This window comes from Rhineura floridana, chromosome 8, assembly GCF_030035675.1.
Source record: "Rhineura floridana isolate rRhiFlo1 chromosome 8, rRhiFlo1.hap2, whole genome shotgun sequence".
In the NCBI taxonomy this organism is placed as follows: Eukaryota; Metazoa; Chordata; class Lepidosauria; order Squamata; family Rhineuridae; genus Rhineura; species Rhineura floridana.
The window spans coordinates 71,322,268-71,348,711 of NC_084487.1; the positions used below are offsets into that span (position 1 = coordinate 71,322,268).

A 26,444-nucleotide genomic window follows, 5' to 3' on the forward strand; every position below is an offset into this window, starting at 1 on the left:
AAATAGCAGGACCTGAACAGTTATGGGTAGGCAAGAACAGTAAGGGTGAAGGTTTCTTTAAAGATTGAATAGAGTTGCAGTACAACTGAATTTAAAAAGTGTTGCTTCAGTATTGGAAATAAAGCCAATAAATGCCAAATAAAGTGCTTTAGGCCCCATCTGCACTATATATTTCAAGCAGTATCATACCATTTTAAATTTTCATGGCTTCTCCCAAAGAATCCTGGCAACTGTAGTTTAAGGGTGCTAAGAGTTGTTAGGAAACTCCTATTTCCCTTCACAGAGCTACAGTTCCCAGAGTTTCCTGAGAAGAAATATGGATTGTTAAAACCACTCAGAGAACTGTAGCTTTGTGAGGGGAATAGAGGTTTCCCAACAACTTTCAGCATCCTTAACAAAATACAGTTCAGAAGATTCTTTGGGGGAAGCCATGACAGTTTAAAGTGCTATAATACTGCTTTAAATGCATAATGCAGATGGGGCCTAAATAGGATGTTCTGATACTTTCCCACAAAGTTCCTTTCTAAAGATGGGAGATAAGATCAGGTTATCCATCAGATCCACTGCAATCATGATTCTATGTGAATGGGTAGACAAAGGTAGATACTCAAACTCTTTCATATTCCTTTCCAGCTAAAGAACTTGACTGCATACACAGATCTCTTTTTAAAAAATCAATTTCCTCAAAAACCACAATGTCTGATGGAAAAGATATTACAAGCCACACTTTGTGCCTACTTTGTGTCTGACTACAAAAAAGATAGGCATTTCTGATTGAAACAAATATTTTGATAATGCCACCATATGTTCCCAGACAGCCCAGATTTAACTTGGTTTTCCATCCAGAATATCTCTCTGGATGGAACTGGCATACCCCTAAGTTAGTGTGGGCAGACATGATGAGTCCAGCTGACTACCTGCCCAGGTAAGAAGAAACACTTCCAGACAAATGGGCTGCAAGTGAGTAATTTATTCCCTCTTTTCTTTATTATGTGTAATTATAGCTTGCCCTTCACCAAAGTGTCCCAGGGCAAGTTACAAAAATATCACAATTAAAAACAAATACATACGTTACAATCATAAAATAAAACTAAATAATGGAACAGCAGTGCAGTGATGAAGGAGAAACTAAAGCTTCACTTCAAAGGCTTTGGCAAATAGATCTGTCTTAACCAATTGTCCAAAAAATAAAGTGGTTATGTAAGACATACCTCAGAGGGGAAGTTATTCCACAGCCTGAGGGCCACCACAGAGAAGGCCTCTCATGTACCACCACCCCTTGAACCAAAGAGTGTGCCAACACTACTAACATGGCCTGTCCTGCTGACCTTAACACCCAAGCAGGTTAAAATGAGAGGAGATCCTCAAATATCCTTGAGATGATTCAGGCTTTATATGTCAGTGTTAACCAGTATTAACAGATCTTTGAAGACCAGCATATGTGTCCAGCCAAAGACATCCACTACCAGTCTTGCTGCTGAATTCTGAACTAGATGCAGCTTCCAAACCGTATTCAGGGGCAACCCCACACAGAGTGCAGTAGTAAAATTGGAAGCAACCAGAACTTTGATCATTGCGACCAAGTTATTCTTATCCAGGAAGGGCTTGTAGCTGGCAAACTAGCTGAAGCTGGAAATAGACACTCCTAGCAACCAAGTACACCAAAGCCTCAAGCAAAATAGGGGGATCAAGAAGTACCCCACCTACACACTTATTCTTTTAGGGGAATGCAATCCCATCCAGAACTCGCCCTCTCCTGGACTCAAGAACCTACAAGACATAGTACATCCATCTTGTCTAGATTCAGATTCAATTTATTAGTCCACATCCAGCCCATTACCACCCCTAAGCAGCAGTTAAGCACCTGGACTACCTCTCCTGATTCAGATGTAATGATGAGAGAGAGAGAGTTGGGTGATATGAGCTTATTGTTGGCATATCACTCCAAATCCCCTGAAGACATCTCCCAGTTTTTAGCATACCACTAGGAATCAGCGGTGACTGGGTTTTCCCATTCCCTCATGGTTCAGGTACTAGGCTTGGTATTCAGTATTCTCCAACTTTGAATACTGGGTCCTTCTTCTTTCCCTCAATCCATGATGACTTCTAGCACGCTCTTCTGTTGCTGGCTATGCCTCTTTGTCTTTCCCAGACGCCTCTTCATTGCAACTTTTAGCTCCCAGTACTAAGGTTGTAACTGTCATCGTCTCTATCCATGCCCATGGATACTCCCAATAAGGATGGGAGGCAGGGGCAGCCCTAAACTAGCTGCCAGGAACTGGCACCCTAAATGAATCATGCAATTGGCACCCCCCCCCAGGACCAGTCACAAAATGGCTGCCACAGGGGCGTGAACAATCCTTATATTTACTACTGCAAACAAAACATTCATTTCACAGAAGACCTACAGACAAGTAACTTGCACAAAAACCTTAGTAAAAGGCTGAGGTGGGACATGTGAGCCCCAAAACATAAAGCCACTTCTTTGAATTCAGTCTTCTCCTCACACATAACATCCATTTCACAGAAGGCAAGACATTTCCCCAAATCAACTCTAAATAAAATACACGACCATACCCACACGCTCAAGCTTTCCCTCCCACACAGGCCATGGGTCCTCCAATTTTGCTTTCTCCCCGAACCCCCAGCCTAGATTATTTTTTCTCCCCCACCCCACCCCAGTAACTATCTTTTCTTCTTCCACTGAGGCACAGTACAGTTGCTCACTTGCTATCTCCTCTCCTTGGAACCCACATGCTCTCCTGCTGATATTGTCTAGTCAAAACTATTCTCTCTTCTCTCCTCTCTGCTGGTCCTGTCCAATTAGAACTCTTCGCTCAGTTCTAATTAGTGTTCTATTGGAGAAGAAAGGGAACAGTTTTAACAGGTCTCTCTCTTGTCTCTACTGGTATTCTACAGAATTTCTGACTCTGTGGTCAATTATAATGGCAGAGGGCCTAAGAAAACTGTGACAGTGAGAGTTAAGAAAAGCTGGTGGCCATTATTTATAATTGTGTAATAAAGGAAGCAGAGATCTTGGAGGACACTCTCATAGGCCTCTATGAGCACACAAGTGCCTTTAGGTTCTGCACTTAGGACCCTAGGCCTGTAGTGTATGTGGGGTTATTGTGGTGTAGTGGTTAGAGTGTTGGACTGGAGAAATCCAGGTTCTAATCCCTGCTCAGCCATGAAGCTCACTGGGTGACTTTGGGCCAGTAACTGATTCTCAGCCTAACCTACCTCACACAAAAAAAAGTCTGACTATGGTTGGGCAGGATTGCTACTATTAGCCATCTTGCTTGAGCAACCATGTTGCTTGTGCTGTGATGACAAAAGGACACTACCACCAACAGAGTTTGTTTTGTGGGGGGGTTTCCCCTTAGGTTTATGATGCTCAAATTAGTGGGATTCTGAAAGAAAAGAGTTGGCAACAATGCAGCATTCATGTGGCCCCCAGCATGGGTGAGGCCCAGGGCAATTGACATCTATGCCCCCCCCCAAACAAGGCCCTGGTTAACACAGTTACTTTTATTTTATGGACCACCTTATTTATTATACTTATAATTCATATTCCCTCTGTACATGCATAGAATTTAAATAATGGTATGTTCAACTAACCGTCCTGCTAGCAGGAGCAATTGCAACAATTCCTGCTAGCAGAACATGGCTTCCCACCTCCCTTCCCCTTACATCCACCTTCCTCAAATCAGCCCCACAGTGCATGGTGGATGAGAGAAGAGATCAGTCTGTCAGGGAAGCCGAAATGTTTGCACTTACAGAACGATCTCTTTAGTCCGCATAGAATTGAAATAATGGTATCTTTGTTACTTTATTTGTACTTTGTAATTTTTTCCTCAAATTTGGCACTCCCCCTAAACCTGGCACCCTAGACAACCACCTAGTTCCCCTATATAGACAGGCTGCCCCTGATGGGAGGCCGCCACGATTTTTGTTCTCACTGGAGTACAAATGTTGCAATCAAGCTTAAAGACACTGCTACAGATCTGAACTACATGTAGGGGAAGGCTCCTTCTCACAGTGAGTTGCTGGGTATCATTCATATCTTTGGAAATCTCTCTTGAAGTAGACTTATTTGCCACCCCACAATACTCCTGGAGCAATGCCCCACACATTTACGTCTTTCTTTACCATTTTCTTCTGCAAGCCAACCCAACATGAACGGACTTCTCCCCTGTACTATTAAACCAATCTTGTGAATACTCCCATGTGTCTAACTATTCACACCTTCCTGAAAAAAATGTTGAGAAGCAAACTGAGCGAAGAAGTGGTGTATTACAATCCAGACACAAGATATGAATGCTCACACAACAATATCAACATCCCAAAATTTAAATTTACCTTTACTTCATCAGATTTTAAAAATGGTTAAGGGAAGCAACCCTTACAGTGAGTCCACACATTCAGTTTCACAGTAAGTCAGTATCTGAAAATGCTTCTCACCTTCCTAATTAGATCTCGTCCAGATCCCATCGCTTAATAATTGCCTAATCCAAGAGATACATCATGGGATATAGGATTCAGACATCCAGTTTACCATGTGATAAATTGATTATCACATGATTAAGATGATGTGCAGGGTTAGCCCAAGGAATTTTGCTGCCTGAGCCAAAGGACAAGATGGTGTCCTTTCCCACTTTCACATACAGAAGCAAGCCAGCCTGGAAGTTGAATCTTACCTCAACTTTAGCAACAGGTCAATATCCGTCATCACATCTGAGGTCAGCAGGCTAGCTGAGGGTGTGCAGGATAGGCCATTAATGGCACACACAGCTCTATCTTCCATCCCCTTGCCATTACTCTCCAACCCCCCAGCATCTGCTGCCTGAGGCAGCTGCCTCACTCAGCCTAATGGTAGGGCCAGTCCTGATAACGTATAAAGTAGTCTTTACTCAAGTCAGATTGAAAAATCTTTCTCTGTGCATTTGCCACTTCTCCTACTTGCAACTGCTTCCCAAAGTGAAGTATTTAAATGTGGCATCTCTTTTCATTAAATGCCATTCAATTCACAGCAGAGAATTTATGGTAATAAATTTATACATTTAAATACTGTGTGTACTACAACTGCTGACTGATTTTTTTTAAAAAGAGTAAGCACCGTGTACGTACAGTATTTTTCTAGCGCTTTCAGCTTGCAAATTCAAACTGGGATAAATAACAACAGGCCGTTTGCAATCCATGGGTTTTAGACTATTCTGTGGATTTGTTTGCAAGTTTGATATTGTTTGCTGTTAAAATATACACCCACTTGCATTTTTTTTATTTTAAGTACTAAATGTTCTAAGATTCTTTTATTTATTCAAATTTGTACTGACCACATCACAAAGACTAGGTATGGGTAAAAAAAATTAAGATACCATTACAACAAAAAGAAGTTTGATCAGCCTGAAATTTAATTTTTAAAAATCGCTACTGATCTACTGGTTTAATTCTCAAGCCCTGAAACCTTGCTCAAACTGTTATGTCTTAGGGGCAAAAATTACACTTTAAATGTAAAGTCATAAAAAGAGGCAGCTACTTTTTGCAAAGAAAAGCACATTCAAGGGGTAATTAATTTGAGCGAAGAAGCAGCAGTAGAAGACACTGCTGAAGCCTTCCCTTATCCACTATAGATCCTCCTCATCCACCAAGCTGCTTTTCCTCTTGTAGAGCTCCAGATACATCCTTGCAATGGTAAATGCACATCTGGAATCCCACAGGGTGAAAGCAGCCTGGGAGAAATGGACGATGACAAATGATGGGTGGGAAAGAGTTAAGCACTCCTTCCCACGCTTCTCTGCTTTAAAGTCCCTCCTTCCAAAATTGCTTTGGTATCTAAAAAGCAGGATGAGGGCCCTTCTACCTACATCAACATGTAACATGGTGTTTGTCAGGAGTCTTGTGGAATGATTGTGGAGCGACAATGAAGAAGAGAAGACAGACTGGGTTTGGGAGAGGGCCCTCGTGTTGCACTGTCAGAAGGCGTTAAAGCCAAAGGCCCCAGTTCAGTTGACAGTGACAGCTCCACCCCTATAGCTCCAGTTACAGCTGATGAGACATTGCCCAACCAAGAGACTGCTCTTTCCCCTCCCCTTCCCCATCCACTCCACTGCCATGAAGTCCTCCTTCCAAGGAGGAGGACCTCGCAGACGTGTCTCCATCATCCTTGCCTCAGGTATGGAGGCAATTGCGCTGGCAGGCTCAAAGGCTTTCCTCAATTCCTCTAAGAAGAATTGGTCCCCTACACCCACGCACGCAATCAGTGGCACTTTTTCCTGTTCACAGAAACAGATTCATAGAATCATAGAATAGTAGAGTTGGAAGGGGCCTATAAGGCCATAAAGTCCAACCCCCTGGACTTGTAAAGTACAACCACTTCTGTGATGCTCTAGTTCATATATGCCTTTGGCTCTCTACATGTTGCTGGACTACAACTCCCATCATCCCTGACCAGTGGCCTTGCTAGCTAGGGCTGATGCAAGTTGGAGTCCAGTAACATCTGGAGGGCCATAGGTTGCCCATATGTACTCTAGCTCTAGGCTGAGACTGTTAACCAAGGCTGTTACCGATAAGATCAGTTCAGCTGGAATTCTGCATATGCCCTGAGACTGTATGTGCAATTTTGCTTTGCTCTAAGCTATCAGAGTATATTTTGGTGAACACAGAAAAACCCTACTGTGTGAGTAAGCAATAAACCCAACACATGCCAGTCATAAGCAGAAGGTTCCATTTTGCCCAATTAATTTCAGGCTCCAGTGCCACATCTAACTGTAAGCAACAATCTTCCCACTGGGAATAAATGAGTATCAGCCAACAAGTATACCCCACCCTAATTAAATCAATAATCCTTTTGCCTGTCCTGAGATGTCCAAGCCGATCCACTTGTCATCAAGGATGTGGGCATATTGCTAATAGACTTGTGTTAATTTGGTCAAGAATATTCCTTTTTGCATTGTCTGAAAACTTCCAGCCTCACCCCTTTCACCAAAAGCAAGATGACCTCACTAAGGGCTCATCCAGACGACTGCAAAATGTGTGACATGACCGCTTTGTGTTCTCATTATTTTTTGGTCGTCCTGATGACGCCGAGTGCAAAAGCGCTTTTTCGCGCGATTAAATCCGCTTTCGCACAACCGCAGAAAATGCAATACACTTTTTAAAAGCGTGAATCATCCGCGGTTCCTTCGGCCGCTTGGACGCAATACCGCGGATTTAAGAGATGACGCTGTTGCATGGGCGGTCCTGGGGCGGTTCCCCAGTCCCCCTCCTCTTTTCCAACCAATCCCGTCCTTTGCACGTTTGCGCTTGTGTAGAAACGTCGCCCGGGAAAACGTGGCCAATCAGTGCTGTTGGATATACTGCGCAGGTGCAGAAATGCAGGTTTGCGCAGAAGCAGGAAGTCATGGTGGAAAAGCTGTTTAACCGTTTTGGATTAACGTGATTGAAGAAATGCAAGAAAGCATATTTGTGAAAGCAGCAGAAGGAAGGGGAAACTGGAAGGGGAAACACAAATAACTTTTGCGCCCAAATTATGATGTACTTGCAGGGGCTTATAAATGGCTGCAACAGGGAGTGTTTGGCAAGCCGAAAAGGGAAATATCCAAGAAGCCGCTTGCTAAATGGAGTAACTTTTCTGCTTTACCATGAATGCGCATTTCTGCGAGACTTGCCAAGCAGATATGCTGCTATAGGTGCTCTGTCACAGAGCTATAGCCTTTCGCCCATAGCAACGGAATTAGCTGCGATCCTGACTTATGGCTAACTGTAACCAGAGGGAGTGTTTGGCAAGCTGAAACGGGAAATATCCAAGAACTCGCTTGCCAAATGGAATAACTATTCTGGTTTACCACGAATGCGCAGTTCTGCAAGACTTGCCAAGCAGACATGGTGTAAAGTGGGGGACACTGTAACCATAGGTGTTGTTTGTGTGCGATGAGAAGCTGGGTGGGCTGTGGCGTGTTTTTCTCCTTTGTAGCCGTGCAGCTTCGTAAGCTGCTTCCTGCTCTTGGGGCACCCCCCATCCCCAGATGAGTGGCTGGACAGCTTCCCCCCTCTCTGCTCATCAGCTGTGAATCGGGTTTTTGTGAGGTACTTTGGCGGGAGGTTTGAATCCCCTGAGTGAATTCCTTGTGCTGCCCGATCCCGGCTCATCAGCTGTGAAGCAGGCGTGCTCACGGCTTTTAGGGGGGAGGTGCGAATCCCCTGCCTGAGTGGGTTCTTTGTGCTGCATGCCGCCCTTTCATCAGCCACCTATGATTTTGCCCAGGGCCCCACAGGCTACGGGAGGACTCGTGGCCCCCTCCTCCAAATTCGGTTTTGGCCATGACCTCCATTGCGCCCACAGGAAATTCAAACTTTCGCGCTTCCGCGTTCAAGCACGCATGTGCAGAACTGATAGCAGTGGAAGGGGAGAGGGGAGCAGACGTCATATTTTCCCAACGAATCAGATGTGTCGTGGGCATGGACAGGAAAAAAGCGAGAAGATGCCGCATGTTCGGGCTGCGTGTGCGGCCGGTAAAAAAGCGTGTTTTTAATATCAGCAAAATGCGGGAAAGGAGCGGGAAAAGGGGCAAGTGAGGACTCTCAGCTGACAGAGCGGGTATGGAAAACCTGGATTATCCCGCTCCGTCTGGATGAGCCCTAAGTCTACCTCTAATCTGGCTCTCATGAGACAGAACTACTACTTTACATGTAAGCCTTTCATCTTCCTGGTTCTTTTCCTTTTCCCATAGCAATGCAGAGTCTTTTAAGACTCCAGCCCTCATAGTTCCTTATTAGGTGACCACCTCTAGCTCCGCAACAGTAACTAAGTATATGGTCCAGGCAACATGTGGGTGGGCTTGCCTGTGCATATATTAAGCTATTATTTTCTGTATGTTTCTGTGTGGTGTTTCAGGCTGCAAATCTGCTTTTGTTGCTTCTAAATCATGTTATATTGGCATAATATCACCTTTAAACCTTTTTTCAAGTATAAATAAATATTACAATTGCAGCAGCTGTGTAGTTACTGCTGGCTCTCCACAGGAAGCACACTAATATTGGTCCATGCTAAATTCCCCAAATTAAGCAAGGTCAAAGCCAGAGCAGTTCTCCAAGAAAACTTTTGCTAATTCTCTAAAATTAGCTTTTCCGCAAATACATGTGTAAGAAAAGTGTGCACTGGTGCACTAGCAGATCTGTTAACTAAGTAACAAGCACACATTTGGCTTAAAGCTAAAGTAACAGGCTGGGGAAGGAGAAACTTGATGGTACCCAAGTACACCTGCATCTACTCAACAGCCACTCACCTTAATCAGAAATGGAAAGTTGGGCATAAGGCTCACTGAAGAATCTACATCCCAGTTTACATGCTTTCCCCCCTTTTCTTCTTCACACAAACCAAACAGGTTTTGAGGCCATTTAGCATCTTGTCATCCTTAGAATGCAGGATTACTAACCAGCAAAAAAAACCCCAGCATTAACTTGCTAGAATGGGCAGGAATCTAACTTCAAATGTCTGCCTTCATGCTTGTCAAGCACACCTTCTGTGCTGGCAGGCAAGACCTGAGCCAAATAAATGGGGCAAGACTGCAATGCCTGAGATTCAAACTCTGATTTAAACTGACAGCCCCAAACTCAAGCCAGTCTAACCAGTTTTGTCTCCCAATTCCATTCTTCCATTTCTTATTCACCTCCTCCCAAGTCCGTGCCTCAGTCCCTCACGGTCTAACAATAAAGCCTAAAACCCTATTTGCCAAAGGCTAACACTTTCAAAACAAATCTTTCTCAATCTCCAGAGGAAAACCAAGGTTTATCGGTACCTCAGGCTTTACAAATAATCAAGCTTCTCAATGGACAATAGAGAGGTATGACAGAAGAAATTAAAATGTTAATTACCAATATCTTTATATTTCACAATAATTAAAAGTAATGGAGTATGCATAGCAATATATCCAGTGAGAAACAGTCACAGAATCAAGCCTTTACAACTGGCTTTCTGCAACCACGTTTTGAAAAAGTTATTTGCATGAGCAATAAAAATCCTCTGGCTGTTGGTTTCCATATTCGGTTTGTCATCTGATAGTCCTCACTTTGCCTTTTATTTCGCTCTTTCCCAATTAAAAAAATGCTTTTTTGCACCCACACACGCAGCGGTAAGACCCCTACATTCTTTTCGCTTTTTCCAAGCTCCGCCTCTAAAACCTCCTCCTATCAACCAATTGGTCAGCAAAAAAATTACGTATGCTCCTCTCCCCCTTTGCAACGAAGCACAATATGGCTGTAAAAGAGTTCTGCCTGGAAGGAAAGGCTGCTGGTCAGTTTCATGCCTGCCTTGTTTGTACTTGCGATATTATGCTTAAACGAATGTATGCTTTTCTGCCTTTATTGATATTTAAGGAGATACACACGCTGGCAATTGAACTTATTTCTCCAAAAAAGCAAGAAATGTGTCACCCCCACTCCTTCTCCCTTTCCTTCCCACAGAGAATGAAATTGACAAAGCTTTAGGGAGCAGGCTTGAAACCGACCAGAAGCCCTTTTCTAAGTTTGTATTTGCCATATTACACTTAAAGGAATGTATGCTTTTCTGATTTGAAGCAAAAACCCCAGCAAGTACAATGAAATTGACAAAGCTTTCCGGAGGCAGGCTGAAACCAACCACCCCCCCTTTCTCGCTTGCTGTGCATTGCAGATCTCACCCAGAGCGGCCGCCCAGTTTGCAGGCTGGCAAAAAATAAAATGCATCTGCGCAGTAGTTGCAGACCCCCCCCCAACACCCCACCATTGCGATGATTGGTTCAATTTTCCCGGGCTTATTCTCGCACATGCGCAAAAGTGCAGATACGTGATTGGCTGGAATGAGGAGAAGGGGCAAGGGGAAACGCCCAAGAACCGCCCATCAGCTGTAAAGTCCGCGGTATTTCATCCTAACTCCTGAAGGCGCAGCGGATGATTCCCGATTTTAAACAGCAAATCGCATTTTTGCCGGTATTTGCAAGGAGCGGATTTAACCCACGAAAATGCGTAACAGCGCGAGACATCATTTGGACGACCGAAAAATAATGAACACACATAGCGGGCATGTCACACATTTTGCAGTCGTCTGGATGAGCCCACAGTTTAGTTGTGTTTTTATCTGTGTTACTGCTGACTGGAAAATTTATTTTAGTTTGCTTAAAAGGGTGCTTTTTTAGTGGAAATGCTGTTAAGTTATACTGTTCCAAATGGTAATATACTGTATTAAAAGGGATTCCCATGCCAGCAACAGGATATCCTGTTTACTTGTTATAGGAGAGGGCATAAGCTTATTGGGGGGGGTAGAATAGTCATGCTGTCTGCTACTTTTTATTTTAGGGAACACATGATCTTCAGTTCTAAAGCATTTGAAAATGAGCAAAAGGTTGGGCAATGGCAAATGTATGGTGGTACAGCTGAATTCTCTTATTTTTAATGGCTATATGGGTATTATCAATCTTGCATGATATAGAAAGAGAACTGTATTCTTAAATGGTGGCGCCCACACCAGTCATTAACACACCATTTATATTTTCTAATAAGAAGAATAACAAAAAAACAGCTGCACTCTGCCATATTGCATATTATCTCGGTAATTCTTACAACAACCTTCTAAGCAAAGCCAGTATTATTATCCATGTATTGCAGATGGAGTCTAAGGCTGAGAAACTTGTGACTTGCTTAAGGCCACCAAATTAGTTTATGGCCGAGTAGAGGCTTAAACTGGGCATTTCCTGATTCATGCCTATTTTATGCCAACATTTTAAAAATAAAAATTATGCAAACATGAGTTCAATATGCACAGAGAAGCATGTTAATCACTACCAATGATATCACCAGCATTACCTGAGATGCCTGGGTCACTTCTATAGATGCATGTCATACAACTCACAAATAGAATAACTGCACCCTAACAGGTTGTGGAATAACATTTTCCCTGTGATAAGATAATGTGGTTTTAAATGCTAGGACATTTTGGTTCCTAGCAAAGTCCCAAAGACAACAAAGGTTGTAGCTTCAAATACCTAAGTATTGTTGCTTTGCAATCACCATCTACTTAATAGAACTGGCACAGGTAGTTCTGCAAGTTTCAGTAAAACAGAGTGCTATGTTTCCATATGTTCAGTGAAAGGTACTCGTATATTATCCTCATATACTATGTGTGCAAAATCTGTTAGTAAAAAAAATCTGTAAAGTTGACTGAGCAGAAACTGAAATACAGTTTCTACCTAGGACATTTCAAAAACTAGGTTCGACAAACTTCAGGCTGACAAACAAAGTTTCATACAAGTCCATAATACTTCCCCAAGTCAGATTAATACAATACATTGTTATGTATAATCACACCTTTTCATATTATGTTTATTATGTAATATACACACAGTAAGGTTCAGGCTGTGTGGGTGTTGTCAGGGGAGGTTATTTTTAAAAACAAGGTATTGTTGACAACCTGCTGGGTTTCTCTACTGCAATGCATTGACTCACTCACGAACCCATCCTAGCGTTATTTATTTATTATTATTGAAGTAATCATGACTGACAGGGACGGTATTATTAGGACTTTAAATAGCCCAGCTGTCAACAGAGCCTCTGACCCCCTCACCCCTAAGTTACTATTGTTAATGCTTACTTTTAACCTAAACTTATTTCTGCTTTATATTACTAAAAAATTAATAGTAGAGTGACATGTTGCCACAGTCGATTGTGTTTGCAGAAGTCATTTCTTCGCACCTAGTGACTGACATTCTAGCCAGAGTAAAGACAGGACCTCTGCTAAATATTTCATTCTGATTGCATTATTTCTGGATTACACTACATGCAGTATACCTCATTAATTAATAACTCATTTCATATAGAAACTAGGTAGTAGCACAAAAGGGAAGAGAGCTTGCATACATTCTGTAATAGTCTCTTCTCAAGGTTTCTCTTACTGAGCTCAGAAATTTAACTGACAAGTATGCTTGAAGCTGCTATTTCCAAGAAATATTTCATCAATAGTTAAGCTAAAAACTTAAAATGCATAGCAACATTCATTTTGGAGTTTTCAGCCACAACAAAGGTCCCTGCATCTACCCAATCTTACTCAGGGTAAACTACTTATTATACTGCAGCTGCGAGTAACAAAGGCCTGATGGCCCTTCTTTACAAAAGTGCTCCAAAGTTAAGGTACAGACATATAATTATAAAATGATATCAAAAAATTAATATGTATATGAATAGTCAATACAAAATCCCTATATTTTCATATAATAAAAAAGACCAGCAAAATAATAGAAAAATCAGTGCCCATATACAATAAAATACAAAATATATGATATAGTCAAGATAATATCAATGTAGAGATAAAGGGCAACTTGTGAACAGTGGCCGATAGGGATAAGTCAATGCCCATATGTAATAAATTGCAAAATGTATAACATAGCCAAATGCATTTTGACAAGTAGTCTTCTTCAGTGGCTTTCATGATGAGTATACATTTTGTGTATTATGTTCTAAGATATGACAATTTTTGCAGGCTTACCCTTCTACAATTACTTGGCTGATTAGATATTTAAAATACAGCAACATCCCTGGGATATGTTACGTTGGCAAAATTGTCAATATATTTTTTACAATTGACTGACAAAAGGAAATGAACAATTGAGTTAATGAATAGCCCACGTATCAGTTCATATCTTAGAACATAATACACAAAATGTATACTCATCATGAAAGCCACTGAAGAAGACTAATTGTCGAAACGCGTTTGGCTATGTTATACATTTTGCAATTTATTACATATGGGCATTGACTTATGCCTATCCCACTGTTCACAAGTTGCCCTTTATCTCTAGATTGATATTATCTTGACTATATCATATATTTTGTATTTTATTGTATATGGGCACTGATTTTTCTATTATTTTGCTGGCCTTTTTTATTATTATATGAAAATATTTATAGGGATTTTGTATTGGCTGTTCATATACATATTAAATTTTTGATATCATTTTGTAATTATATGACTGCACCTTAACTTTGTTTGGAGCACTGTGTTTGCATTAAGGTAGATTTTAACTTCACAGTTTTTGTTGTTCCTTCTTTACAAAAGGCCTTCAGGAGGAAGCAACTCACATCAGAGGGGAAAAAGGAGGGAAGGAACTACCAAACATTCCTCTGCCAGACATTTTGCCCTCCCAACTCTCCCCCATCCCAGCTGCTTTTACTCAAGCTAGAGGTTGGGATGTGCGATTACCTTACAAACATATGGATCTGTAGTTCCATGAGAGGAAAAAGCCAGGGGTCCACAAATGCACTTGGCAGCTTATTATTGCTGGCCATATTTTTTATTCTACAAGAACCACTGCCATTCTTCCAAGCCTAGAGAAGGGTGGGAACTATTTCAGATCTCATGCTAAACCTATGGAAGGCTAAGAAAGCAGCAAGATGTCTTACTGGTTTCTGACGCTCTCCAAAAATCAGCAGGCACACTCCCAAATTAAACAAAGGATGCATTTTGTGTGCACTACCAACTATGGATAGATATTCCCATATGATCATTTCAATATCAGAAGGACTTTGTGGGAATGGATGTTACAGCCCGCTGACACAGTTGTGGGAGGCATGAATGTGGGAAGGCTGCTTCTTGATCTGCTTGATCAAAAGCGCTAATAAAGAAAATCCAAAAATAATGTGAAAAACCAACAATGCCAAGCATATCACACTATCAACAGCTTTCCCACCTATTTATACCATGCTCACAGATATCATTACAGCACTACTACAACACTGTACGTTTGTTTATCATATTTGTATCCTACTTTTCCTCTCAGAAGCTCAGATGTGGGGTATTCAGTTTTAAGTCTCCCTGGCCGAAGCCCAACACTCTTATCCACCACTACACATTTATCTTGTGGCAGATTCCCACACACCCACTTTCCATGTTGCTTGTGTTCATTATGTTTACCAACATAAGTGCATGTGTTAAAAGTAAAGATACTTAGTACATCTATTCAGCAATTTCTACTGAGCAACAGCTTTACTCCTCAGGGAATTGTATGTGACCTAGAACTTAGTCAAAAACTGTACACCACAGCAAAACATTGGTAAGTAAGGGTGGCTATTAGAAAGCTGGCTTTGTATCAAAGTGCAAACTGTAATTTTTTAATGACTTGAGCTTACAGAAGTACTAGAATGACAGTAACCAGTGTCTAGAATTGTTTATGCATTCACAAAAAAACCAGTGTGCTACCTGTACTGAAATACTCCACCCCAAATGGGAAGTGTCCATTAATCTACTATAGCACACCGACCTGCTTGAATTTTTATTAATATTCATTTGCATTTCAGATTAATTTATTATGTCAATGTCCAATCCCTTTGTGTTCACCTTCTAGTAAAGTCTTATAGTGAATACATTTTTACAGATGAAAATATCTACAGAAGCCAAATTCCTGCACTGCATGAATGCATGATTTATCAGTATTACACAACACAGGCCTCAAGTGTAAAATATCTGCAATCAGCCCAAAAATGCAGAATGATAATTGTTGAGTAAATCTGAATAACAAATGAAGTGGAAGAAATGTGAACTGCTTACAAACTCTCCAGGAATGGAAAAGAGGTTAAATTAGCTGTTCAGTTCCAATTATTCCTCTAGAATTCAAGCATCTAAAGTGAACTATTGAAAGAGGAATAGTGCTCACTTGTAGACTGGCATGATATTTCAGTCTTTTAAATTATCCTAGCACAGACTATCACAGACCAAAGTCTTAGTATTATTTTACTACTACAAATAGAAATTTATCTTCCATTTGGGTTGTTGCTTTTCAATGCAAAAGAGATTAACATCGTGTGTATGATCAAAAACATCACTACTTTCAAAAAAGTTGGACCTAGATACCTTTTCAAAGGTTGTTGTATTAATACTTGCAGCCTAGGTCTGCACCACAGGGAACAATCTGTTAGTGCCAATGCAAAAAGACACACCTTGAGTCAGTTCCTCTCCCAGCAATCATCAGGCCTGCTAAGTCAATGCTGAAAAAGGCATACAAAAAAGGGTCTGTAAGCGTAGGAAGGTAGAAGGATGGTCCAGAGTACCTAACAGGAGTCATCAATGCAGCATGGGTGCCATGGCACCAGCGAAGGCCTTCACTGATGCCCCCAGGCAAAGTCCCAGACTCCAACCTTTTATTTAAAAAAAGTAAGTTGCTAGCCCTCATATAAATAAAGTTATGAAGCAAAATGCACAGGTACACGTTTCCTGTGAAATGAGCCAGCCTGGCTGCTCTCACCTGTCAGTGTTTTTAGCCAATGAGTGAAGTCAGTGCTGTGACTTCACTTTAACTTCACTTTGTGTCTTGAACAGCTGTATCTCCAAACAACTCACGGAGTCCCTGGGGCCCTAAAGAGCTGCTGTTTTCCCCTCACCTTTACTGCACATTTCCTACTTCTGTCTTATTTCCAGTGGTCCTTGGAATCTCCATAGTTTTCCCTTCCTTTTTTTCTAGCAACCAGGATGTCTCTCTCCTGGGTTCATCTGAGATAAACCATTTCCAGAAGTTGTTTTCTGCAAATACTATTGCACAATAAGTGTGGGTGAATGTTAAAGAATCCCTCCCCAAATAGCAAATACAAAATGTGAAAATTTTGCAAAGAGGCTTAGACATGTCTCCCACTATGCAGGCCCTAAAGCAAGGCACTCGTTAAGAATTCATTGGATAGTTAAGTTATAGTATTATAGTATACAAATACTATAGTTTCTTTATGTTTAATGGGGCTTAATGCCAGGTAAGTGAATACAGGATGGCAGACTAAGTTTCGCATTGCAGAAAGCAGAGGGGTTTTTTTTATTTAAAATATTTCTATTCCCACCCTTCTACCCTATAATAGGGCACTCAGGGTAGCTTACAATAAAATAAAATACGTACATAATAAAATTGTACACAATAAAAATCACAACATTAAAATAAATTAAACTACATAAAATACAATTAAAATACATAAAATAATATATATACATATACACACACATACACACATATATGCATATATAGTGAGTGGACTGAAGGGACTACGGAGGTAAAAATTAACATAGAAGGCATAAAATCGGTGTCAGGCTCTACCTGCAGTCCCTCCCAAAGGCTCTCTGGAACAAGACCGTTTTCAGAAGTCTCCGGAAAACCATCAGGGAGGGAACAGAGCGGGCTTCTTGGGGTAGGGTATTCTTTATCAGATATATCTCTACAATCAGGACTTGCAGGACATAGCTAACTTCCTATAATAAGCATGAGATTGTCTGGGGACGGGGTGGGGATTGAAGCAGCAATGACTGTACTCTCTCACATTTGATGTTATGCCATGCTCCCCACAGCAGTCATGTTGTGCATGCCACACTTCCATGGCAGCCATTTTGTGACTGGTGTCCACAACTCTCTCAAAATTTGATTTGAGCCACTGGTCTGAAAAGATTGGTAACTCCACTCTAGAACAGCATCCTAAGAATCAAGTGTAGCACTATCATTCTAACATTGGCATGCATGTGCACCATAAAACAGATATAACAAGGGGGGTTGCAGGGGATCTAGGAGCCAAGGTAAATAGAGCTGGACAGATTTTTCCCTTCCTCTTACCTTGCAAAGGATGACCCTTGGTTGCTGCACACATGCATGTAAACTGGTTATCCCCCTCTCTCCAGTACCTTATGATTTTGTTCCTTTGTAAGGAAGTTTGAAGTACCATTTAGTTAAAGGTGGCACACTGAGGAGAATGACCATGCCAAAGTGATAAGAAAGTTCTCTCTTGGTTGTGGCTCAGCTGGCCAATCTTGAATCATTTTCAGAATAAGGATTATATTGGCATTTTGAAGGACTTTTCTCCCATAACAAATTAGCAGTGAGGTGATGAGTAATGAGGAAAAGAAAGGAGAAAGTCTGGCTTTCCCTATAAGATGTGGGGTCATTTCCTTGGCCAATTTAGGCTGTTCTATGCTGTTATTGTTATTAATCAGTTGGGAGACAGAGCACCTTAGCTATCTCTATTCTCACTTTGTGACACATTTTAGTCAAAATAAGCTGAGCTTATTAAGAGCCCTTAATATGGTAAAGATGTGATATGATGTGATGGTCCTGTTTCAAGGATGGGTTGAGTAGACAATGTTCATATCTATTAAATTATGAATGCCTATCCATGTAGGGTAGTTGTGTTCTGTACCACTCCTACCCTATTATGTAGTTTAGTGCTATATGGTAGCCAAATACTTACTAAACCCTAGCTGTAAACTTGCAATAATATCCGAAGTGTTCAGAGTAAGCCAAGCACTGCCCATGTGCAAGTCCCACAACCTGTTCTCAAGCACCCTGGTCTTCTGGCCTAGTGAAGTGTATGGAACTTTGTCACCCACAAGTGACTGCAGCCCATGACTTTACACATCCTGTTTGGTGAGGCACCTCTCCTTCCACACAGACCCTTGAAGTTTTAAAAATTAATGTCCTTCATCCCTTCCCTCAAAATATATTACCTACACTTGAAGTGAGAACTGCAACATGTCTATATACCAACTGCACATAGAATTGTTGCACCTGATGTTTTGCTTTATATGAAACTTCTATGAGCCAAGGACCATTAAGGATGAGCTTTGTTAATCCACAATATTTTTACAGTGCTCTCACAAATGAATGTGCTTGTGCCTCACTGATCTTTACTTCATGGAATTTGAGACCTATTCAAGTGCAAGCCATCAGCTCTTTTTCTGATGCAGGTAAAAACACAACCTCTGCAATAGCAAGCAGCAAGAGCACTTGATGGCTAGAGCAAAAAGACTTTGTTTCCCCTGACCAAATCACTTAAGAGCTGCATAGTCATGATGTACTATAATTAAGCCCAGATCTTTTGACGGTACTGATGAATTAAAATGAGACCACCAAATCATTTTAGTGCAGCCAATAACCCTCAAATTATCACACTTAGTTATTGCTGACTGTTTTTGGACAATTTTTAGTCACTACTCAATAGAGCTAAAATAAAACTAATAAGTAAAGTGCCAAGGCGGCTATGATTTGGACTTTAGATAGAGCTCCAAGTGGAATTCAAGGAATAAGCAGCAGAATCCTTAGGCTATTTCTCCAGGAACATTTCTGAGACACTCATTATGAAAAGAGAGGAAATACGTAGTTCATTTTGGTAGTTAAGCAGAATTGTAAGGTGCTTAATGATGGTTCTGATATCCATTCCAACAAATAGATGACTGAAATCCAACACACATTTACTAGGTTAGGATGTCCCACTTCAGGGTAAGCATACATAGGATTGTGTTACATGTCTAGGAAAAGTCCCACCCACAGATCCTGACTACTTGCTTTCATACAGTACCAGCACCACCAAAGGGAAGACACTGCAGAGTTCAGTGATTTAAAAAAAACAACGATCTTTTTCACAGGAATACAAGAGATGCTTGACCGAAGCCTCATTTTGCAATTCTATTTCTAACACAAATCTATTTTTGTTAGGTGGATTACTCTTGCTGCAAAGGAACATTTTTTTTCCCTGAGCATTCAACAGAAATGTGAGTTGGCAGGAGATTTTTTTTTTTAAATAAACCATTTAATTGGCAGAATTTCTGGTGTATATTTTGGCTTATTACACAGTTCTGCACATGTGATTTGTAAACAAAACAAAACTGGCATAAACAGGTTTTGTGTTTATTTTTAAAACGTATATAGCAACTCCTGAATCACTGCCAACAAGCCTAAACCACGTTTCAGGGCAACTAAATGTTTTCTTCAGTGTGGAGAACCAAGTGAAGGTTGTGAATGGAAAAGTCATACTTGCAAAGTGTCTTTAAAGGGAAGTGTTTTTCCACAACCTTGGCTTGTATTCTACAAACCATTACAAAGCTACTCCTCAATGATGCAACAGTGTGGCTAAAAATCTCTTTCAAAACCTCGCATTTCATCTAAGCAGTTTCAATAAATCCCAAGAAAGAATCAATGGCAAAATTAAACACTCAGAACCTTGTCATGCGATAGAAATACTAGCTATTGTTACTAAAAATAATTACTTTTAAGATTTTTGTATAACAAAAACGGAGTTGATCAACGAAATTCCAGCAGTAGCTACTGTGTCACTCGCTGTGATCTTCATGCTATCACACAAGTTGTAGACATGCTGTCTTCATGCGTAGTGGTGGCCCAGAATCACAATGGACTTAACATATTAAAGAAAATGTGAATTTTCAGAAAATAGAATGCTTTTAAGACCACAGGATATTTGATAACTAAGGCAACAGAAACCAGTGCTTCATGTCTTTCTTTCATCATGTGTACACATCACATGGAGCCACAATCGGGTCTAAGCCTGTATCCCCACACAATGTACATGATGACAAATGGTTAAATATTTTTATTTAAAAGCACTATTTACTTGTAAAAATCTTTCAGTACCACTAACTGAAGGGAGGAAATACCATGCACTTCAACACTTTTAAGAGTGACAAATTCCTCATGTTAACATCTGTATAACCCTTGTTCAGACTTGAAAGCAGCAATGAAAGCTTAAGGCAGATATTAATAGCCTGATCATATGCTATCTCTGCTATAGAAGATTAACTGAAGGTAAGAATGGGCTGTAAATGTAATGAGTAATGAATATGCAAGCATTTTATCTGAGCATGTCATTTTCAATTCAAAAAAAGGAAGTTTTCAATAAAGTTATGTAATCTGAAAATGTTTTTTTAAAAAATACTTACCACAATCCCATTCTTTGTAGTAGTCTCACGGTATGTAAAGTTGCAAACAGCCCAGGCTAGGTAATATGTGGACATGAGTGGAGTCTGTGAAAAGTGATCCGTAACCCATCCATCTTCTTCAAAGACAGAAGTTTCCACAGGCATATTGGACAAAGATAAATAGGTTGCTTGATGTTTGATGCTGATTTTGAATGTGGCCTTGTAGATAGGCTCATCAAAGCAAGGAAAGGCTTTTCTGGCATGGGTAGGAGAAAACTGTGTAACTGCAAGAAATCTGAAGACAAAAAGAGGAAAAATAACTTATTCTGTTCAGATCTTAACACAAAGATGCTGGTACAATAGTGAAATATAAAAGAAAAAATAGAATGCAATGCATTCCGCAAACAATTGCAGAAGCACCACCAAGTATCCCCATCATTTTTTATTTTCAACTAAGTTCTTCCATTCAGATTGACTTCTAATTACCTGCTGCACAAATGTATCTGTGTAATGCAGCACACTACACTTTGCTAAGAACAATGTTCAACAAATGACACTGGCATTAAATAAATACTGAAGCACACCAGAGCTTGGAAAAGTTACTTTTTTTGAACTACAACTCCCATCAGCCCAATCCAGTGGCCATGCTGACTGGGGCTGATGGGAGTTGTAGTTCAAAAAAAGTAACTTTTCCAAACTCTGAGCACTACAGATAGTATTTGTTTATCTTCACACTTAAACCCCACCAACATGTCTTTAAAAAGCCTCCAGGGCAGCTTGCAAACCATATCAACCAACAGAACATTAGCCAGTATTAACCCCTACAAAGTAAAACAAATAACTACTATTACATCAATGATTTAATTACCGTCAAGGAAATCTCTAGGGCCTCCAGCGCTGACAGTTTATACTGGCTTCTTTGAGCATTATAACATATTTGTGCTTAAGAATACCCTGGAGGGTCATTATTTCCAGCTGATGATACCTGTGAGTCTCAGTGATACCTTCTCAAAATCCAATATAGTGGCAAAGTTGTGTATTGCATGTAATTGAAAGTCTCCAAAACAACCATCTGAACATCAATGAATTGATAAAATATGACAGACTATGATTACATACACTCATATTTTATTTCAAAATAAATTTCCAATTGGGCAGGGGGGAAGGAGATGCTTTTTCATTTTAAGTTCAAATTCTTAAGCAATCTGCTTCTATAGTCTCACTATTAGTAGAGGCAAGCGAAGTGACATCAGAGCCTGTTCCAGCTAGATTGTCATCTACCACCACCCGCCCTCTGGGAAGGATCCTGAAGATTTTTAATATGTTAATATTGTTTGAGGTTTTTTTTAATGTATTTTGTTATTAGCAAGACACTTTGGGAAGATTTATATCCTGAAAGGTAGGATATAAATAATTGTAATTAATAAGTTAAATTTAAATGACAGAATGGAACAAATCTTGCCTCTACTAGTAACAATTTCCTTATATTTTTCTAATACAATTTCTAACTTTAAGAAAATAAGCCTCATTAAGAAAAATAAGGTCAGTCATATAGGATTATTGACCCAGTTCATACATAAAGCTAAGAAAATGAGCTGCAGCAAGCCTCGGGCTCATAGGCTCCCCTTCCATTCCTCCTTCATTCATGAAGACAGAATATTGGAAGTTTCCACTTTTGGGGAAAAAAACTTCCGTTTCCCATCACATTTGAACTCAGGAAATTGTGGCTTATTCTAAATGTGGCTCATTCAAACAAACCAACATAAAGTGCCAATTTCACATCTTGTCTTGTTAACTAAGCAGAGTTAGAATAAACCACAATTTCTCAAATTCAGATGTACTGGAAAACTATGGTTTATGCAACACCAAAAGTGGAAGTGGTCAGTCTCATCCTCTCATACATGGAGAGGGCATGTGAAAGCCCAAGGCCATGGCTCAGCGTTTTGTCTGAAACAGATAATTATCTGGATCTAATGTAAAATTACATATTTCAACAACGCAAGTACAGAAGTGCAGCCACGAGAGCGACTATATACTATAGTCAGCATGGGGGTTTTGCATTCCACAATGTTAAACTGAAAATACCCTCCATGCCATTCTGATCCTTCCAATTAGCTCATTTCAAAACAAAACTTTACAAAGCTTATAGTCCTGAACTCAGAAATGCTTGCTGAACAACCTTCTAAATTTTCATGATGCTACACAAAACAGTCAGAGAGAATCGAGAGTTCAAACTGTAAAAAGAGAGGGGGGACAGCCAGACCCCTTTTAGACTTTTTCCCGTCAGAGTTCTCATAATCTGTTGAAATTCATTAAAAATCAGCCATGTTCAGAGAAACTGTAATCCTATTACTGACCTTGCCCCATACTCTGACCTTCATCTTCTGCACTTTAAAAGTTAAAAAAAATGCCTTGCTGATTTATAATTAATTTAAGAAATTTTGGCTTGAACTCAATGATAATGTTGGGCATGCTCAGTAAGAACCAACTGTCAGTGTTCTAAAGTCAGACTCACAGCTGCTGGGCTTGCCTAATCAGGGGGCCACACCCACACCAGACTTTGATTTCACGTGAGACAGTCATTGTTTCCCCCCAAAGAATCCTGGGAAGTATAGTTTGTGAAGTGTACTGAGAGAAGACTCTATTCCACTGACAGAGCTCCAGTGGCCAGAGAGGTTTAAAAGTCAGCCCCTCTGATTGACGCTCTGCGAGAGGAACAGGGCATCTCCCAGCAACTCTCAGCACCCTTCACTAACTACACTTCCCAAGATTCCTTGGGAGAAGCCATGACTGCCTAAAGTGAAATAAATGTCTGGTGTGGATGTGGCCAGGGGCAGCTTTGGTTTAAATTTGGGTAGGAGGCTACATGTGCCTGCTGTAGAATAAAAGGGTGGGGGAAACCCTGAAAAAGAATGATAATATTCACAATGTTTTCCTTTTGGAAAGGAAAGAGGCTTCTCCCCTGCTCACTACCCACCCACCCACTCAATCTCCCCCTCCCCCTCCCCACCCCTTCCTGCCCTCGACTTGCCCTTTGCCCCTCCCCCAGGTCAGTTTCACCTATCCTAAGCATGATTGCACATGAGCAAATCCCACTGAACTCAAAAAGCATGCAAATGATCAAACCTGCCCTCCCCTCCTCCTCCCTCCTATCCCCTACCTCTTGCCACTTCCCTTTCCCTTCCTTTATCCCTCCCTTCCCCTCTCCATCCCTCCCCCATCCCCTCCCAATCCCCTCCTTCACCTCCCCTCCGCCCTCCCCCCTCTCCGTCCTCCTGCCCCATGGTCAGTTTTCCCTATCCTAGGACTACAAACTGGGAGACCAGGGTTCAAATCCCCAGACTTTGGGCCAGTCACTGCCTCTCAGCCTCAGAGGAAGGCAATGGTAAACCACCTCTGAATACTGCTTACCATGAAAACCCTATTCATAGAGTCTCCAGACGTCGGAATCGACTTGAAGGTAGTCCATTTCATTTTCAAGCACTTCTCAGTGGTGGCCCCCAAACTATGGAACAGTCTCCCTGACGAGGTGCGCCTGGCGCCAACATTGCTTTCTTTTCGGCGCCAGGTTAAAACGTACCTCTTTTCCCAGGCATTTTAATACATTTTAGTATATTTATAACACTCTGGTATACTAAATTAATTGTGTAATATGTTTTTAGCTTTGAGAATTTCTGTTACGTGTGCGGTAATTATTATGTGATTTTATCTTATTGTATTTTTATATTTATGTTGTTCACCGCCCAGAGAGCCGTTGGCTGTGGGCGGTATAGAAACTGAATAAAATAAATAAATAAATAAAAATATTGAACTCAATAAGTATGCAAATGATCAAACCTGCCCTCCCCTCCTCCTCCCCCCTCCCATCACCTCCCTTTTGCCCCTTCTCTCCTCCTTCCAATCCCCCCTCCTTCCCCCTTCTGCTCCCCTCTCCCCTTCTTCCTTCCCCCTAGTTTCTCGTCCCCCTCCTCCTCCCCCATGGTCAGTTTACCTATCCTAGCCATAATTGCACAGGAGTAAATCCCACTGAACTCAATAAGCATGCAAATGATCAGACCTCCCTTCTCCCTTCTTCCTCTCCTCCCCTCTTCTTCCTCCTCCCCTGTCCACTCCAGGCTTCTCTCCCCATGGTCAGTTTTACCTATCCTAAGCATGATTGCATGGGAATAAATCCCATTGAACTCAATAAACATGCAAATGATCAAACCTACCCTCCCCCTCTTGCCTGCTCCCCTTCTCCTCCTCCCCTCCCCATCCTGTGGTCAAGTTTCACCTATCCTAAACATGACTGCATGGGAGTAAATCCCACTGAACTCAATAAGCAAGCAAATGATCAATCCATTATCAGCATACGTGCCCAAGATCCCATTTCTTACCTCCTGGATTAAAAAGCAGAGAAATTCAGATAGGCAAAAAACCTTGTGGTTTAAGAACGTACCTATAGTCCACACATATTTCTATCAAACCTTAAAAAGCAGGGAAATTGGGCAACTATAGTGAATGTACCAGGGGAGCAGGAGACCGGACCTCCTCTCTGAAATATTGTACTGTCCTACAAATTTGTAAAAATGCAAACACAATTTGGGTTCATCTTGTAAGCTCCTAAAATGCCATTTTCAGTCCTCAAAGAATTATATTGAAATACATGTGCTAGAGACCAATCATTTCTTTGCATTAACTTCCCGTAACAAACATTTATGTTCTATCTATTGTATTCATGAAAATGCAGTACAATCTCATTTGCAACATCCAAATACTGCAGGAAAATAAAGGAAAGAAGGAGAAATAAAACTTGTTCATTGTTAGTGGGCACAGTGGGTTACTAAATGCATGGCAACTTCAATATGCAGTACAATGCAGGACATACTACATATCCTGACTATCAAAATTTATTTTGATACAATGTGATTTCATATGCCGCCCTGGGCTCCTGCTGGGAGGAAGGGCAGCAATAAATCAAATAATAAATAAATTTATTAGAACAATACTGTTGAATCAAATTAACTGCCATGCTGTAATCCTGCACATGCAGTGCAATCCTATGCATATTTACCCAAAAGTAAAAAACCATTGAGTTCAATGGGACTTACTCCTGGAGAAGTGTATGCAGGATTGCACTCCCAGTTACTCACATACAAGACCTTACACACATATTAACTGATTATAGGATTTCATCCCAAATGTGTAATTATAGTTAAAAGACTTGCAGGTTGGCTTCGTTGTATACAGATGACAGTAATTTGCAACTATTTTAATTCTACCTCTTCTATTTAAAAGGTAGACATGTTTTCTCAACAACTTGTCTAGTTTGACACCTTACGGAACATAAGGAAAAAAGAAAAGAAAATCAAGCATTCAGGACGGAAGGAATTGTTTTGTTCTAGTATAAGCAAAATTGTAATATTCACCCATGCTGTATCAAACCATTATCAGGACAATGTGTACAAGGTGCTCATTCAAGGTTGTTTTTAATGTCGCAAATATACTGCAGTGAATAGCTTAACCGTTTATTTCTTGACTAAAGGTGAAATAACCTGAGATGCAAAGTAAGCATTTCTATAGTGCCATAATGTTATAGACTTATGACTATATAGTAGAGAATTAAGGAAAATGTTCTGCCCTACATACAGCTGGTATAGCACAATGGGGAGGAGAGCCTGGCTGGGAGTCCAGAGTCTGTGAGCTCAAATCCCCGCTCGTGTCTCCTGGGTATCAAGGGCCAGCTAAAGATCACCTCCACAGTGAGTGG

The 26,444-nt window shown here is 40.8% G+C and overlaps 1 protein-coding gene across 4 annotated transcripts in view; it reads right to left on the minus strand.

The window, feature by feature from the left end:
* TRHDE (thyrotropin releasing hormone degrading enzyme) overlaps positions 1 to 26,444 on the minus strand; it is a 393,299-nt gene that overhangs the window by 361,071 nt on the left and 5,784 nt on the right. For all 4 annotated transcript variants that reach the window (XM_061639727.1, XM_061639726.1, XM_061639725.1 and 1 more), the window contains exon 2: positions 20,717 to 20,990. In XM_061639727.1, the coding sequence (XP_061495711.1) occupies positions 20,717 to 20,990 (274 nt within the window). The remainder of the gene's footprint in view (positions 1 to 20,716; positions 20,991 to 26,444) is intronic.